Consider the following 19,589-nt stretch of genomic DNA (forward strand, 5'->3'; position numbering starts at 1 on the left):
AAAGAAGTTTTCCTACTGATAAGAGAAGTTTGTGAATAGACACAGAACAAAAATCTGCTGCTGTTGCACTGGACTCCAGTTCTAATGGTATCTCACTCCGTGTCTCAAAACCTGTTCTGGATTTATCTACATGTAGATATAGGTATCAGGTGCAGGACTAGCTTTTCATAACAATTTGTCAAAAGTATAGATGTGGGGTATCTTTCAGCACAAAAGTTGTTGCATAATAGATAAGAACACACAAACAGAGCCTGTATTTTTTTATTTCAAAATAATGTAAAAGTTAAACTTCTGTTGTAAAAGGTAAAATTACCACCTCACTTTATGCAAAAGAGCAATGAAAAAAACCCTCAAGAGTAATGTTGCTTGAGGAAGCTTCCTAAAGCACATGCAAGACAAAGCCCACGAAAATATATGCATGTAACAAGAATTACTTAGGGAAAGACTTCTGGAACTTAACAACAGGATTTATTGGCTCTTTCTAGAACACTATTATGTTATAAAGGCCATAGCTCTCCAGCATGATGACAAATTACTGTTTAACAAGCTTTAACAACAGTCTTCTGCATTACAGAAACTGAGCTAGGTAATAACAACCCCATCCATCATCTGTCTTTAGATTAGTCCTAATTAAACCACTACATCTGCCTTGTTCTACTGTGGACCATAGCACAAAGCTCAAATAAAAGATGCTACAGTGGTCTAAGGCATCATGCAGCTCTCTCAGGGATGTCATCACCCACAGATGTGAGTGATTCAAGCCAAGCTGAATCATTCCATAGGGACATTCAAATACTGATCTGGTTTGGTGGCAGAGAGAAGCTGGCAAAAAACAAAGAAAAAGATGTTTTCTGTCAATCTGGAACAGATCTGTTGGTTTTCCACTGAAGTAAATAATACGAAACAAAACAAGGTGGTTGGACTTTGTCACAATGTGCTGTCACTCTTTAGATACAAGGCTACAATTCTTAATTAACAGTGTATTCAAAAACTAAAGAGGAAATACAACTTTACTTCCCTGAAGTTAGATAGTTTTCAAGACTTCCCGCCTCCAGATACTTTTGAGGCAAAATAGTTAAAACATTGATCCAAAATAATCTTGTTTATTTTACTTTGAAACAAAAGCTTTAGTTGAACAAACTGAATGTTTTTCCATATGTGATGAGGAATTACTTTCACTTAGAGGAAACTAATAAGAAACAAATAAAAAGAAATATTTCAAAGGTAAATTATTTAATATATGCACCAAACCCGAGTTTACTGTAGGTCAAGAAACTACTTTTGAGACTCAGTTTTGGATCCTTCAAATTTATGCCCAGCTTGAGACAACTGAAAGAAATTTTCCTTTAATGAATTGCAAGTTTGATAGATGGATTGAGACATGCACTCTGTTGTGGTTTTGGCACACTGTCTTGCCTCTTAACTTCAATGGCCACGAGATGAACATCAGTGCATGAAAGCCTCTATTCTTAGTTTTGAAATGTTGCAAAATCATGTAGTAAATAAGAAGTGACTGAAAAGTACAGAAGAATCCTGTATTCTGTTGCAGCCTGCAGTGTACCAAAAACAGAGACGTTTGGGACATAGGAGAATGGAGATGTGCACTCAAGTGCTTTCCAAATGCCATTTGAAGAGCAAAGACTCAAGAGATTCCCATATTTCTATTAGAAAGAAGGCTCTCCAAATTAACGTTAGATCAAAATAGCAAGCAATGGTATGTAAAGGCAACATTTCCTAGTTTAAAATTATTAGAAACGCTGTTTTGACTACTAAGGTGGGGAGAGAGGAGTGCTGCTCCAAGGAAAAAAATGCTTATTCGCTTCCCAAACAACTCATCTGGTAAGTTTATGGCATAAGTTTGTTGAAAGCTCTTCCAAGATGTCAGATTATGAGTAAAACAAAAATATTTTGAGTAGAGCTCTGAGAATACAGTTTTCTCCAAACAGAGAAAAAAAATCAAGTGATGCAATTGAAAAAATTCTTTTCTTGAGCCAGCATCCTTTTGGAAGGGAGCTGAGAAACCAATTTCTTTCAAAAGATCAGCCATAGACAAATATTAGAAAGTCTTTATAGGCATAGACGAATTTGATCACCAGTCACTGAGAACTGTGAGTGACAGAAACCTGCATTCTGAACCTTATATTTCCTCCTACAGAAAAACTGTCCTTTAAAACAAACAAACAAGTCCAAAACAAAGCAAAAAACCAAACAAACAAAACTCCCAGAAACAAAACCCATAAAAAAAAATAAACAGTAATATGAACAGAGGAACTGAAGCACACACATCAGTTGCCACTGTTACACTATTTCAACTGCTTTGGTATTTATAGTGAACACATATTTGTTTTCTCCAACACATACAGCATTAGAAGTTCTTGTTTTCAAAGTTTAGCACAGAAAACCATAAAAAATTATTTTGAAATATTTTTTTATATTTCTAGGTTTTTTTACTTTGACACGTCTTCCTGTACTTCTTCTTTATAAGTGTATATTTTTAAAATAAATCATATCAAACACTTCAAGTAATTGGATCTAAATTTCTACTGAGAAACAAAGTTATAAAAGGAAGTTCTGACAAAGTCACTGTAGAGATGCCACAAGAATAATGGATAAACATTTCTATACAATTTTATTTATACTTCAGCTGTGTTTAAGGTAAACAAATATTTCACTTACTTTGATGAAGGAGACAACAAATTGCTTTAGTCTTCACAGGTAATGGGAGAAACATTCCACTATCTACAGACTATCTCTTAGAATTTAATATGAATAGAAGATCCTCAACATTATGCATTACCACTTAAGCAGGAAATGCAGACAAGACCACAGCAAATAATCAAAACCTCTTTTAAATGGATTTAAAAAAAAAAAAAAAGAACAACCCACAAAATAAACAACCACAAATAACATTATATATTTAGTTTTCAAAGCAGCTTCCAATCCACATTTTAGTCTTATAAGCACCCAAACTGTTGAATCACTGCACATGTGAGCCGGAACTTGGATCCCTTCCAGGCAAATAAAAAGTTGCAGCCCAAGGCCAATAAAACACAGGAGCAGGAAGGAAAATAAAACTCTACAGTCTCATATCGCACAATTCAAGTTTATTCCATTCATTCTTGCAACACAAACTTAAAAATACAGTATCATTTAGCATTCTGATGTCTATGAACCATGATAATGATGAACCCAACTGTGTCAAAACAGTTAACAATGGTGAAAAGAGAAAGTCAAATATCAAAATGCACAGAGCACTAATTTTTCTTCTGTCACTGCGTAGAAAGATGATTGTTTATCCATTTACAAAATATAGTTAAGACAAGTTCATTTTGAAATTTTGCATGCAACACTGCAATTGCTTGACCTAGGACACTCAATTCTTACCAGCCTCTTCTACAAATAATCAATGTTATGTTCAGTTCCATTGAACTATTGTACTCCTTTTCTCATTTGCTCCCCATTACGAAAAAGGAGCGGAGGGTACAAAATCTGAAATATACTTAAGGTTATAACTTATTCAGCACAAATTTTAAAGGAAAAGATTTAAGAACAGAGTGGATTTCCAAGCATATGCAATTCCAGTCTGATAAAGTTATTTAAGTTCTGTTAATAGAATGAAAAATAATTTACAGTTTGGTATTTTCATCTAGTTAGGACCTACTCAAAGATAGAGGAAGCCACCCATTATTTTTTCCACAAAATAGCTGACAAGAAAGGAACAAACAAACAAGCCCAGTCTCCAGACAATTACAAAAGCATAAGCTTTTATTTTTTTTTTTTTAAATCCTGGGCAAAATGATTAATCACCTGTTATGTAGTGCAAAAAGCAAAAAAGTATTTCTTCTTTATAAGCCAAGCATTAAATGCCATCTTTTCACTATCTTGAAAGGCAGCTTGGGTATATATTACAGCCAAATTAACACTTGTCTCACTGAAGTCTGTTTGCTTTTTTTCCCCCCTAGGGTGAAGTAAGAAAAAATAAGGTGTTCCCATAATTGTAGAAAAAGGGAGGCAAAATTGCCTCAGTGAATCACCAGAAGAGTTAGTACAAAGATGATGTTTCTTTGCTCATTTAAATGAGAGTTGAAGGGAAGGGCAGGAAAGAATACAGAGGAAAAATAACCCAACGAAAAACCGAAACCACTATGGCCAGACAACTTGACACTAATCAACATAAAAAACTTGAATGATCAAGTTCTCCACGTAAAAACAGATTGCAGTTTTCTAGACTAGTATTTTAATAGCTAAGTATTTAATAGCATAATATGGAGGCAAATTGATGCCAAAGATTGTTACTTTCATAGCTGAATAAAGAGTTAAACCTATAGTCTGTGTTCACACTATTACAATGACATGACAATCCAGCACTGATCAGAGATAAGATTTAAGAGTTCTCTTATAAATAGTTATTAAAAGCATTGTTCACCAAATATTCTCGTTCTTTTAACAGCAGCTCACCAATTGATTTATCACTGATTTCCAACCCTTCTGCTCTTCCTTGCCACCCATCTCCAAGAAAGAAAGAGTAATTGCACTGTACAGTTTATGGCCAGAGTTGATTGTTTTCTCCATTGTTTTTCTTATGGTATGTGTAGATGTAAATCAGTTTCTGCTCTCATTTTACAGTCTAAATGCAATGCTTTTCATAGCTGACACATTCAATCGTAATATGCAACGTGATTCAAGTAAAACTAAGTCTCCATTAAATATGAGTGGTAGTCACCAGTCTACTTCTACATACCCTCTCAATTTCAACAGTAATACCAAAATAATATCGGCTACATTTGTTTAAGAATTCATCATGAGACATTATATACATTTGATTTCTGTATTGTGTTCGTTACCACAAAGTTTGAAATCTGTATTCCAAAAAATAGGAAGATGTATAGTTTGTGGTATACAATTTTTTGTTATAGAATCTGTTACTCAGTTTTGGGTGAAACTGCAGTCTAGTGAAAATTTTCAGGATGAAAGCCAGAAGCTCAGACATTGCTGAGGACCATAAGATGTGATGACAATCCCTACAACGTCATTAAATACCTTCCCAGCAATTATCAAGCCTGTCATAGTACTGTCACACTTACTGGCATAGTAAATCTTATCTAAAAGTCAATGGTTAATGTTGTCTGTTTGCTCTGGGATCTTTCAGAACAAGCCTCATGCCTTAATGAAATTTAAGAGGTTCATTAATTCAACATTGAAACACTGATTTGAAGATATGCACAATTAAAAGGTTTTTTTCTACAGTAGTTAGAGCAAGTTAAGACTTCTACTTATACATCTTCCTTTTTCTACATCTGAACTTGGAAAGCTTACATGTTTTCTAGGAAATTTCAGCAACAATATTCATCTGATATGAATGTCTAAATAATTACTGTTCATTTTCCACGTTTGACTTGATTATCCTTGCGTACCAAACAGCCTATAAGCTTTCACATGTGTCCAGAAATTTTATGTTGACATGGTGAGTAAAGAAATTCTATCTTGCAATCCTTTTGGAAATAATTACAGTGAAATTTTGAAGTGTCTCAAAGCAGTTACTTAAAATGTCTGTCCTGGACTAGAACAAATATTGGACAGAAAAACTTCAAATTCAAGCATCCAAAAGTACCTTGATGCAGATGGCAGATATTATGGAGTGTAACACCACCATGCCTCAACTGGTCTTTCCTGGTTTACTCAAGAGTCAGAAAAACATTAGTGTGACATCCAATTAGTCAATATAAAGAACAGCTCAAATAACTAGTATCAAAAGTCCTCAAAACTGCAACGTAAGCTTTAGGCAGAAGAATAAAGCTACCCACTGAGAGAGAAGGGAGAAAAGCAACCCAGCCACCTACATTACTAGACTTCAGATTATGGTAGACACTTAAGAGCATGGGACTATTGTCTCCTTCACAATTAGTTTCAGGTACATAGCACAGTACTTCCATCTAAAGGAAGTACTTCCATCCATCTAAAAAAATCTTAGTTCTAACCTAGGAGGCTTATAAGAGCATGGTCTGTCTTCCTTCTTCCATTTTCACTAGAAATGGGAAGGGATTGTACACTGAAAAGAAGTCCTGGAGGGACACTGTTCATAATAGTTTTCAACCCTTTCCAACCAGATTATCTTCGATACAAGCCCCTAACTAGTCTGATTCATAAAGAATTTCCCTCCCCCCAAAGTATTTAGCTGAAGAAGCTGGAAGATGCAAAGAGTGACAGACAGGCAGCAGTGTGAGGCCACAGGAGAGACATTTAAGATATCAGTCCATCCGTCACTGAAGCAGAGTCTTGATTGCCTGGTTGTCAGTGGCTTCAAAGGCAGTTAGTCCATCTGGGCCTTTCACAGTCTTATCAGCACCCTGTAAAGACATTGAGAAGGGCTGTCAATTCAGAAAGCCAGGCTGTATCAGTATGAAGTGTGTCAAAACACTTACCTACCTTGCATAATTATATTGATTAGATACAGCTTTTTAGAGCAGTGCATTGTTTTCATTCAGAGACCAAACAGACAAGATTTATGTACAAAAGTATTCATCAAACAACTAGTCTAAGTTTCCAACTTTATCATTTAGAATCAGGAGAAATGTCACATAACTTTTGTTACACAGCAAGTTGAAAGTCCAAAATATTACCAGTTAATCTTGGGCAGAAACAGAACAACTACTCTTACAAATGCAGAAAATCAGTGTTACACACTTCTATGAAATATATGGTGCAACAAGCTCTCACATGCTAAATTAGATAGATAACATCTGGAAGAGCTTACTTACTAACAAATCATACTATATTCTTTCTATATAATAAAAGACTACACTCATCTAAGATTGTGCTTCTCTTCCATTTTGAAGAAAGTCCCTATTGCTACATCGGAAAAACAGCAACACAAAATCATTCCAAGTCCTAAACTGCTCAACTTTGTTCTGGATGAGTTATGTACACACCTAAAAGGTAACAAAACAGAGCAGGGAGGCATTGGGAGTATGCATCAGGTAGCTAAATTGCACAATAGTAAGCACAAGCACAGTGCCAGAATTATGGGATGAGAACAAAAGAAGAGAAACAGAGTGATTAACTAGTCATGTCTGCTTTGAGCACTGTGCAGTCATATTCACAGAAGGGAAAACACAGACTAAACTGTAAACAGGGTAATTAAATAAAGGGACAAAAGTTACTAGAGACTATAGGACTGATTTCAGAACAACTCTTCTCAAAGACAACATCCAAATCTTGCTTTAAAATGTGTGTATTTGCTCAATGACAGAAAAAACGTGGGTACAAACACACTTTGTCAAAAGTGTGTACAGCACAGGGTTGTCTTCAGTTTATGCATAAATTCTCCATAGAGTAAGTACAAATCCCTTCTCAATTAGATTACAAGGAAGAAAGAGCACAGACTGTTACTTTTAAGGACACTCTATAGTTTAAGAACATAATGGACGTAGAATTTCCAGAGCTTCTTTACTGGTTATGCACACAAAACCCCACTAAACCTCCATACATAATATCATGTCTGTTCCCAAGACAACTTTCACTTCACTAAACTTTCCACTGTAACTGTTCCTAACAGTCTAATAAGCTGGATCTGATACTATTATGATTTGCTGTCAATACTACTTTTCACAGTATAGGATATTTCCCTCTCTGAAACTTCTGTTGCCTTTATTTGCAAGTATTGAACCTGTCATTCTAAAAAGGTGGTTTTGCAGTGGCTTTTAAGGCAGCATTGCCCATCTTGTGGTCCGCTGGCCAAACCGATCCTGTTGGAGCTGTTCATCTTCTTTATATCCCCTAGAGACACTCAGTGCAAGATATGAGCTTGAGCAGACTGCTTTATCAGGGAAAAAGCTTGGGAAAAACAAAAATGTCTCAAGAACTCTAGTTAAAAAAAAAAAAAAAATCAGATAGGGATATTCATAAATGTAGCAACATCATCCATGCAGCTTATTTCCCCCAGTACCTTTCAGGTAGTGGAATACAGACATAGATTTTGAATATATGCAATGGATTCACGGCAGTGACAGGAGCAATTGAATATTTTTCTCTCTCCTAACACTATGTAACATCCTTGACCCAAACAACTCCCAACATGCTGCAACACCACTGTCCTGTGGGGTATGAACAGGAGCTGAATCGGCCTATTCCCAAATAGTGATGTTAGTCATTGCACACACACACACTTAGGTTGAAACCACTGAAAGCTATTGCTTATGAAACATTCATTTTTCCCTGAAAAAACACCCTGAGAGATTTAACAGGTATTCAACACTTATCTTAGTTGTCCAGGGAGAAGAAAGCCAACCATGAGAGTAGTAATGCCTTCTTTGGCAGGTGTTGATTAATCCTGCTGCTTTAGATAGCAGTCAGATTAGAATCCATGTGGAAATCAAGAGGGCTTCAAAGCTGTGCTTTGATGTTAAGCTCAGAAAACCTGAAGGAACTTCAACTTGAAGAAAAGTGGAACTATGCAGTAACTGACCTGCCAGAGTTTAAAGAATTTTAATTTATAAAACTCTCCACTAATGTATCAGCATTTAGGGTACAAAAGATAAAACTGTTAACTGAAGTAACTTTAAAGAGAGCTTTAATTTCAATACAGGACTACTTTCCTCCCTTGTGCACCTTTGTACTTCAGGAAAGTTACAGACATGCAAGACCTGAGTTTCTAAAACAGCTTTACTGAATGTAGGATAAGAGGGTCATGACTATCTAAGGAGGACATCGTTTATTACACTCTGTGTTAATAAATTAAGAGAATGGCCCATTAGCTAGACAGAAAGATTCCTGCCTAAATTGAATAGAAAGAGAAGGAAATAACAAAGTTCAGGTCAAGAGGAATTTAATTTTCAGAAGTACAACACTGACTGGAAGCAAGTTTAATAAAAACCTCATAAAAGTACAATGATTCCACAGTATTCTCTACTTCCTCAAAGTAAAAAGTTATTAACGTTTTATATTTGTGTTATGTTCTATTCTTAAAATACACATATACAAATAAATATAAACCCTCTTTCTTTGGCAGGGTAATAGGAAACAATGTTTGCCCTCTTAAGCCACCAGGGAAAGCACAAATGCTAAACACCCTCCGAAGGCGGCACAAGAGCTACTGGGCTGCAATTGTAGTTCCAGAAAAAAACCCAAATAAACAAACACAAAACCACTACAGCAGCTGATAAAGGCAATGCAGAGCTGTCACCAAACCACGTGAAACCAGCACTAGGGGCACTTAATGAAGCTGGGAGAAGACTGATTTACAGAGCAAGCAGCAAACTTCTAGAAGGAGTTGCCAGATGACACAATGGAGGCTGATGTCTTCTTGTTCAAAAAGCATATAGATAAATTCATGGACAACAAATCTAGAAACACTTCTTAATAAGTGATAGATGTGTGCACCTCTAAAATCCCCAATACAACAACTAGGAATGAGGGGAATGAGCGAGCAGAAGTGGTCATACTCACAACTCTTCCCAAATGGCCTTCTTTCTACCACTGTCAGAGGAGAAAAAAGGTGCTAAATTGCTCAACTCAGCAGGATATTTCTTATAACACATTTTTAGTAGCAAGCAGAGATCAAATTGCCTTAGATATCTTACAAAAAGCACAACTATTTTGAAAGTTGAAAAAATTACAAGCTTCCATTAGAAGCTTTCAAAGCCATTGTCTATTTTAACATATTGGTTTCTTCTACATTAAAAAACCCATAACTTCTTACATTACAAATCAAACATCAGATTCTTAAAGACAAACATTGAGCAACTTGAATTTTTATCTATCTATCTCCTTTTCAAATAGATATCCCTTAAATCCAATGTCCCTGAAAAAGCTAAAAGCAAATCAAAATCCAGTGACTGATATTACTTCAGTCTAGTTCTTTGTACTCACTACTTTATTTGTTATTTTGCTTTGTAGAAGGCTGGCACTTAGCGTGAGTAAAATAAAAACAATTCAGTTCCAACTTTGTCAAAAGCTACTAAAAATTCTTTTCCTCACTAAAAGTAAAAAACCTTCCAATAATATTATAATTATTAAATTAATAATTTAACATTATTAATAGTAATGAAAACGCTGAATTGAAAGAAATGAACATATAACACTTCTGTTTCACTTTGAAGTCACAATATTCTTGAAACAACTCTATTCTTTAAAATTACAAAGGACATTTTAATATGCTTAAAATTCCTAAAAAAAATTTAAATATTAATAAAAAGGTTTATCTACTGTAGTGTAGTAGTAAGACAAGCAGCCCTACCTTTGAACTAAAAGCTAAATTACTTTCATGTATGACAGTAAATCAGAGCAAAGGAACATTTTTCAACTGAAGCTCAGATGCTGATAGAGCAGTTTTAGGTATCAGCCCCAAACTTCCGCTCTGTGGAATGTCTACAGTATAATATTTCATGCATTTTTATTATGGTGAAAGATATACTAAGAATTTCTAAGACTCTGTCTAGGCTACATCTGTATTTTAGACAGAGTGTCATCATAGCATTCGTTCCATGTGTTATAAGCATTAGCTAAAAACCTCAAAATAGTCCTTTCTGAGGAGCAAAGTAACAAATTGTGGTTTAGCTTAGGAACACCTCATTGAAAGTTAGTTGAAATTCCTGCTTTTTAAGGGACAGCAGTTTTTACAGTTGGTGTAATGGCTTCAGCTATTAATATCATCTACAGCAAATTCTGTTACTCACGTGGCATGTACATTAAAAACTTCTGTAGAGATTGAACTGCTAAAAAACAATGTGGGTCCTGCAGTACTTTTCAGGTCATACTCTTATGAGTGCAAACATTCTAATATGAGCCTCAGAAGCGTGTTTAGTGCAACTGCATGACCACCAGTATCTATAACAGATTTAAGAGAGTGCAACACAAAGTGAAACTAAATGGAATCTCAGGAGCCGGCCAGTGGCATCCTGGCCTGTTATCAGAAATAGTGTGGCCAGCAAGACCAGGGCAGTGATTATCCCCTTGTCCTTGGTACTGGTGAGGCTGCACCTCAAATCCTGTGTTCAGTTTTGGGTCCTTCACCACAGGAAAGACATTGAGGTGCTGGAGCATGTCCAGAGAAGGGACACGCTGCTGAAGAGTCTGGAGCACAAGTCTGATGAGGAGTAGCTGAGGGAGCTGGGGGTGTTTAATCTGAATGAAAGGAGGCTCGGGGGAGACCTTATTGCTCTCTACAACTACCTGCAAGGCGGTTGTAGTGAGGTGGGTATCAGTATCTTCTCCCAGGTAACAAGTGACAGGATGAGAGGAAAAGGCCTCGAGCTGCACTAGGGAAGGTTTAGATTAGAGGTCAGGAAAAGTTTCTTCATGGAAAGAGCTGTCAAGCATTGGAATAGGATGCCCAGGGAAGACGTGGAATCACCAATCCCTAAAGTATTCAAAAAACATGTGGATATGGCACCTGAGTATGTTGTTTAGTGGTGAACACGGTGGTGGTGCTGGGTTAATGGCTGAACCCTTAGAGGTTTTTTCTTTTCCAATCTTACTGATTCTTTGATTCTATGATTGCTTAAAGGACGCTCTGTGGTCACACTACATGAAAGAGTAAACAGCTTACTTTCATCAGATGAGCGAATCTTCTACAGTAACAGAATATTTACAAAAATCCTAGATGTCACCTTGACTATCCTTTTTCATATTTGGTACTTTCATTAAAGAAGATTTTTTTGAATTTTACGTCTGATCAATGTTTGAAACACTCCTCCTCCCTTCAATAGCTCAAGAGTCTCACCTGAAAGATTTACAAATGTCCCCATGATTCATACACTACATAAGGCAATGGAGAGTGTTAGCTTAAAACAATTCCATTGCCAAATTAACAACTGTTTTCAACATGGAATTATTTATATTAAATCTAATCTTAGAAGAACAGTCTCTTATTTCTGATATAATTTTAACTTGATCAAGCTGCTAACTTTTTGATATTTGTGGTATGTGAACAGACTAAGGAGATAAGCATCATTGTTCACCGGTTCTCAAAACTTGTGAAAGTACAAATATTCATTATTTGTGCTTCCTTTTTAAAAATGAGTTAATGAGATAGTTGAATTCTAGTCCAACAGCTTAAGAGATACTGTATGATACAGGCCATGTATGTAAGAAATCAACTAACAAGGTAACTGAAGACAGCTGGAAGTAGGTATGTGTAACAATGCAGCTTCTTAGCAGTAAGTAGAAATTTAGTGTTTACAAAAGTAACAAAGAACAGCTTTGAAGAAGAAAAAAAATCTTAAAAATATTGCTCCATCATTCACAATTTAGTTCCACTACTTACATACACTAACATAAGACATTCAATATTTGCCCTGCATTTGCAGCAATGATAAAATACAGCCCACTCCAAAAGTGGAGAACATTAAGCAGTCAATAATTTTTAGGTGTTTCAGTAAGGGTTGAACTACCTGATCTCCCAGGTATCTGCTGTCAAAGAACATATGACTAGGTTACAAACAAACTGTGACATGTTTAAACAAATGTTTACACAAGGGTCATAAGATAACTGCATTAAGAGACAGAATAGCCTCTACATATAAGCCCTGCCTCAAACAGACTCAGCTGATGAGCAAAGTTCCAGTTTATAATATTTCATCAGCTAGCCCATGTGAATGGAAGCAATCACTTGTGGTACAACATTTAACTCTATTATCTGAAAATAATACCAGCTTTGCCAAATTATCCGATTGCAGTAACATTTTTAAAATCTCAACTAGTCCAAGTTCACTTTCTTTCAACATTCTGCACATCTTTGTAAAATTGCCTCATCTTTAGGACTGTTGAACTTAACCAATGCCCTTCAAACTGTACCAGGTAAAGAGATCTATACTTTCTCACATGCTGTGTGAAAAACAGTTGGTTCAGGATGGACCTCAGTGCCCTCACTGACAGAGACTACAATGAATGCACAACCTTTTGTAGCTGCCAAACCATTTGTGTGTGAACTCAAGTTTTGAGGCATCTTATTTATTATTTGAACAACTTTTCTAGAATGGAGAACCCTTCAAAACAGAAATGGAAATAAATCAACATGGGATAAAGGATACTTTTTTTTTATCATCCTAAATGAAGGATCAGTCCTCACAATAAATTTAAATAAGTTGGATGCACCATTTGAATCTTAAATTAACAGTCACAGTGTTTCTTCACAGAAAGGCATAACTAACATCAGACAAGATCAAGGAAGTTAAGAAAAGTGAAATTCACGCAGCATTAAGGCAGTTCAGGAAAACTTTACCCTGGAAGTGGCATATGAAAATATTACTCAGCATGATATCCTTTGGCCAAATTATTTTGGTGGGTTTACATAATGAAAATGTACTGTTAACTTTCTCTTTTCAAAGTGAGGTGTAAGAAGAAGGAGCACATATGAATGGGGACAAAACATTGCTTGAATTAACTACTGGTTTTTAAAACCGATCACCTTTGTAATACGAATCAATATTATGAAATAATATGAAAACTGAGACAGATTAAGCTTATTCTCCCAAAGACAAAATTTAGAAGCTCCATGACAGAGAAATCTTGGCTTCCTACTTTTACTTCCCCTCCCTCTGCCAACACAGATGGGTTTTCAGTCATCTGGCAAAAGCAGAGGGAAACCACACCTCCGAGCAACTTCACAGTAGAGATTCCATCACATGAAACACTTAAACAGCTGCCAAAGCTAAATCCCACTCCTCCCTGTCTGCTGAAGGAATGCATTTTCTTTTTTTGACTGATTTGCTGTTATACTCTCTAGTTAGAGCTCAGAATACTCTTAGTGGTCATTCTTACTTTTGCTACACCACAAAAGTCCTGGAACTTTCTCCTTCAACTCTCTCTCACCATAATCAGAGTACCCTCTTTGGTTTAGGAACACAAACAGCATTGGTTTGATGCTCTGAAGATATAATCCAGAGCATCACAATATTATTGAAAAGAATCAGAGTATTATATGCTTTGCTAATGGATAACTTATTCTAAATATTTGTATCTTACCTTTGACAGAAGCAATTTCACACAGGAAACGTGGCCCTCATAGACTGCTGATAGGAGTGGTGTGATATTATGTTTGTCTGGAGCCTGTAAATTGAGACAGTTATCTGAAGGACAATTTCACACAGCATTATAAGGTTTCACTTAACTTTTTAATTTTTTTTATCAACAGTAGAAAGAAGTAAAAACTTAAGAATATTATCCAGAAATGCATTCCTTTAGAATTTTTTCTTCCTTTTTTGAGAAAAGTCATCATTTAGAAAACAGGTAATAGCAAGATATTTCTTCCATAAGACTTCTAGGCATCTCAGAGCTTGTCTATTATTTTAGACCAATGATGGAAATTGTGAGGTTTCAGCTGACAAATTTTGCCCAATTTAAAAACATTACTCCTAATTCTCTGATTTCACAGCCAGTCTCACTTCAGAAAACAGTTTTGGCTGAAACATTGTTTTGGCTGTCTTCTCTCTAAACCATAGTCCTGGAAAGAATAAGAAATGGAAGAACAGAAATGTTATTTTTAACTCTTCTCCAATGAAGAACTCCCAAGGTGAACATAATCTCTCAAGACATCAAAAAATCAAGCCTTTCTGTTATGAACTAAAGCTAAAATGTTAAAATTAATATTTTAACTTGTAGACAAGCATTCTAAGGCACAGTATTTGAAATGTATGGTTAAAGTATTTAGGAACTTAACTTCAGGGAGAAATTCACTATTTTGAAGTGCCAATACAGCTTAGTCAAGTCTCTTCACCACAAAAACCCCATTCATGTCAGGCTACAGCGAAATGACTAAGTTTGTAAAAGAAAGAAGGTCTCCAAAGCAGAAAAAAAGCACACTGATTTAAACAGTTGACCCTGGCTTGGCCAAGGATGTCTTCTGAAATCCCTTTCAACAAATGTAATACACATTTCATGCAAATGTTATATTGATGGGATCACTGGATTTATTTTTCTAATTGTGGTGAAATTAAATTTAAACTTTTTATAGCTACACACAACTTTTCCTAGTGTGTCCCAAAAGAATTAAAACATTTAATAAACAAAATTTTAAGCTTCTAACCTCTAGGAGACCACCTCTCAAAAATGCATCAAATTGTTTAGTTTGATTACGTTTTTCAGTAACCATTTAGGCACTTATACCAATCCCTTATATGAGTGTGTGTGGGAAGATCCTAACACCTGCTTGCAAACTGATGTACATACATTAATGTCAGCTCCTTTCAATAGCAGAAATTCCAGAATCTCAAGCTGTCCACAGTCTGCTGCATAGTGAAGAGGCTTCCTCCCACCTTCAAGTGTCCGGTTGACATCTTCACCCTTCAAGGTAAAAATAATCTAATAAGCAAAATTTTCGAACTAACACGCCATGGAGAGCTTGAAAGAAATCCAACACCTTCAAATATGCTGAAGAATGTTCCATCAAAGTATTTCGGTCATTGCCTAAGAAAAATGAAAATTAAGTGGCTCAATTTCTTTTTCCTCACCCATGCATTAAGACTGTTAGACCACCTTGATCCCTCCTTCCATACTGCATGTCAAGTGTAGTGAGTACCCACGTGCACTATGAAACTCATGATTGAAAAAACAAAAAAGAAATTAATATGAAAATCATTTGAGCTTGTAAACAATGCTCACATTGGTTCATTTCATTTCTCCCTCCCCACAACAGAGATCCTAGTGACCTGGTCAAGTTACTTTATCTGTCTCAATGAATTTGAAGTTTTGCATATTGAGAAAGCTGCATAGAAGTAAGTCAGCATCACAACTACTAGCAAGTGAGTACAGGCCATCCACAATTTAAAACTCAATTTTGAAACTGTCCACCCTGTTTTATAAGTGGTACTTTCCAATTCTACGTGATACAAACAACTCTGAAGACAGTAAACCAAATCAGGACACAGGAAGTTGTATTCTAATGCCACTCAAACTAGTGGATTGAGACATCTCTTAAGGCGTAAACAAAATTTAATTTACTGAGTGCCTAATCAGCTTTGTTTCTTCACCTTGGGTTGTGCAACTGAGGATAAACTGATTTGCTGGCCTTCAGTAATGACAAGAAGTTACTGGAAACCAACTACGAGCAAGCTATGTGGTAAGTGGCTTCTTGTACGTAGGTGCAAGCAATCTTAGTATTTTAGGAAATGGCTAAATTTAGCATCATACCTTGAGCCCTGCATCTCCACAGAAAAGGGACCAAAACAATTTCAAGTGCAGTACCAACTCATAACTTCTCTATAGAGCTCCTGCACTTCCCTCAGTCCTGCCCCAAATTTCCAGGAAGTGCACAATATAGAGGGACTGACATAAATCTTCCAAACACCACTTTCCTTTTAAGAATGGAAGAGACAATTGTCAGAAGGATTTCTTACTCTGCTTTTGATGTTCTATATTATGAGAGTTTTACACTACTAGTTAAATAAGACGACCTCAGAATTCTCCTCTCTTCTCAACAGGATATTCTCATAATATACCCTGCTGCAAGTAAAAGCAACAAAACAGTTGTTTAACAGGTGTTTATGTAACAGAAACACTGCACACATTCTGTGGTCTCAGAGGTCAGGCCCTGGTTCTCACACTATTGGAAATTCTGGCTCCAAAGTAGCACAATGAAAAAAAAATCTCTGCAACTGCTGTTACTGACCCTGAAACATATTCAGCTCTGGCTTCTGAAGCATGTTGTACATCAGGAAAAAGGAAGCTTTATCTATGATTTTCAGAACAGCAACAAACCGTACTTCTAAACAAAGCCTACTACAACTTAAGCTATGTGGACTATCAACACTGTACAATAGCTCGTAACACAATATTCCGATGAGACTTCAAGGTCTAATTCTTTTTTTACCAGTAAAGTTGTCGCAGATAACATTGTGATATAACTTCTCTTTTGCTGAATTTCAGTACAGAACATTAGTGGGGATATGTTAACAACTGTGTTTCAATAAAAAAAAGTCATCCAGATCAAAGTACACTAAAAGCACATAAATAGCCACATCAGTCTGAAACGCATACAAGGAAGCATCATAGACTCATGCAGAAAGTTAAGCTCTACCCATATTCTTATTTGCACCTTGACCCTTCCCATGAATTTTAAAACAGCTGGCATTTAAATAAGCCATCATGTTTGCAGATACATTAAGGATTGGGTGCATAAGTTTAAGGAGCCAACCATATGAAAGCCACACAATCACTAAACCAAAATAGGCTCTAAAAACTCCTGTGAAGTCTAACATATGCCAAGCCATGGTAAGTAAAGGGGCCTGGAAGAAGGACAAGCAAGCTAACTCCTGGGACTGCACACAGTAAAGCCACAAGTTCACATTCAAAAGGAAAGTTAGAAGCATCACATCTTAAGATTAGGACAGTCCAGCAAAGCTCCCACTTCCTTAAGCTTATAAATATTATTTGGCTCACTGGTTTGCACTATAGGATTTTTTCTTTTTTTTTAAAGAATGAAACACAGATCCCTCTGTTCTCGCCTAAGCTGGCTGTGGAATGAATTCCTGCTGGACAATGAGCTTTCAGAAGGAAAAAACAGCACCCAAACACCTAGTTCTCTAAAAGATGATGAAAGCTTGTTTATAGGGGAGTACTTAGCAAAAAGTCTGCAAACAAGCATGTCCCAAACACAGATTACATGGATTTGAATACTAGGACTGAGAACACAGAAGCATTCAAAGCAAGTACTCCTAGATTCTGCAATAAACCAAGTGAAATATCCAGTTGTTTTATGGGTGTGAGAAGCCACTGTAAAACAGACCACTAAACGTTCTAAAGCTTTATTTGGCCTTTTCTACTGCCAGTCCAAGACATAAAAGTAGGAAGGGAAGATAAACCAATCTATTTAATATGCAGGAATCAAACCCCAGCAAAAACACCTGTTTCAAACACAGTCTCTAACACATGTACATCAGAAAATTGGCAGGACTCTTCATAGGTAATTTTTTTCTGTCCTTTAGATCTCCTATTTATATTGCCTAGGGCATCTCTCCATAACAAAAGCAGTGGTCTCCAAAGTGAGGTGTGAAAACCCAGAGAGGTGTGCAAGACAATCCACTAGGGTGTGAAAAGAAAATCTTATTGCGCTATTAAAAAAGTGTAAAAATAGTATTTATTTAATCTTTCTCTCATCTCTTTTTTGGGTATGTTTTATAACTGCATCTTACATAGTACAATAGTACATGTTACAGCTGCCTTAAAAATCATTAAGTTCCAACTGCCCTGCCCAGGGTCAGATTGGATGGGGTTTTGAGCAACCCAGAAGTGGAAGGTGTCCCTGCCCACGGCAGGCTGGTTGTAACTCAATCTTTAAGGTCACTTCCAACCCAAACCATTCTATGACTGCATATTTAAAAATATGTAGATACTGGTAGTGCATGCTCAATTAATTTTTTTTTACTGATGGGGTGCATGAGCAAAGTATTTGGTCAAGAGCTCTATCAGTATCCATGGAAACAAGTTAATTATTTTTCAGAGGGTGTTTCACGTTGGAAGACTAAGCGGTTTCAATGGTAATTCTATAGGTCAATTTAAAAAAACCTTAAACCTTACCCCTACACACAAATTATTCAGATTAAAGACCAACTGTTATAAAACTCACCAGAATAGTTCCACTTTTGTAAAGACAGAGTGCCTTTACGTGTGAAAATATTGACTTTATATATTTAATTAAACTGTATTTTAGGTTTTAATACTTATCTATACCAGCTGCCATTTATGTGCTTATGTAAAGCCTCCAAGATAAAAGTTGCACATAAAATCAGCTGTGAAATGGCAAAGTCAGAGAACTGCTTGAACCTTTGTGATCCAAACTGGTAGTACACTGGTTACCATAGCTGCAATAACCCTTTTACTTGGCTAGACAGAGATGTGAAACACAGCTAACATCCTAGATAAGGTTGACAAAGGTTATCTGAATAAGCTGCTGTTTTCCTTTAAGCTTCGAGTGTACAGTCCTGTGGGCGATGATTTTTGCCTTCACTGGATGAGAACTCCAAGTTGGATTTGCTCACTATTCCATGAGAAGTTTTCTGTTCAGCTAAGTGAGGGGAAGATGTTGACTTACGTGGGCAGTTGGGTTCTCAGCTTTGACAGACCAGCCAGCCATAACAGGCATTTTATACAGGGAACAGATCTTCTCTATATGGTGACAGCTCTACATGATTGACTACACACTAGAGAATTTAAGGATTCACCTTAGTGAAGAAATTATATGTTGGAGTTTTAGCAGCAAGCTCCAAATGCTGATTCACATCTTCATATGCTGAAAGAAAGTCTAAGCATCAGATAAAGATTTATGCCCCTTTCATAAATAGGGCAGCTCTGGTGAAGGTGTGGTTAATTATGTCAACAGAATGAGGCAAAGTGGTCTCACAAGCCCTGTAATACATTGCATCAGGAAACAGCACAGGAAGTAAAGACATAAAGAGTTATCCCTGTGCAAGTTTTCTGAAATTACTGTTTTTTTAATAACTATTGGCAAAACACATCATACTGAATGTCATTAAATTGGGTATCAGCAATCTTATCACAGGTGATGATTCTCAATACTGGACTTTGAGACAGCAAGGTAACCAATATACTGGTAGACTGAAACTAAAACTGTATTAAATAGCTGCTAAAGGTTTACT

The 19,589-nt window shown here is 36.3% G+C and overlaps 1 protein-coding gene across 1 annotated transcript in view; it reads right to left on the reverse strand.

Annotated features, from left to right (window-relative positions):
- Nucleotides 1-3,089: 3,089 nt before the first annotated feature.
- The window catches only part of MTPN (myotrophin), a 36,541-nt gene continuing 20,041 nt past the window's right edge, over nt 3,090-19,589 (reverse strand). The window contains exons 2-4 of the mRNA XM_064654694.1: nt 15,166-15,279; nt 13,963-14,046; nt 3,090-6,347 (exon numbers count right to left, since the gene is read on the reverse strand). Coding sequence (XP_064510764.1) covers nt 6,261-6,347; nt 13,963-14,046; nt 15,166-15,279 — 285 coding nt within the window. The 3' untranslated portion in view covers nt 3,090-6,260. The remainder of the gene's footprint in view (nt 6,348-13,962; nt 14,047-15,165; nt 15,280-19,589) is intronic.

This window comes from Pseudopipra pipra, chromosome 5 (genome assembly GCF_036250125.1).
Source record: "Pseudopipra pipra isolate bDixPip1 chromosome 5, bDixPip1.hap1, whole genome shotgun sequence".
Taxonomy (NCBI): domain Eukaryota; kingdom Metazoa; phylum Chordata; class Aves; order Passeriformes; family Pipridae; genus Pseudopipra; species Pseudopipra pipra.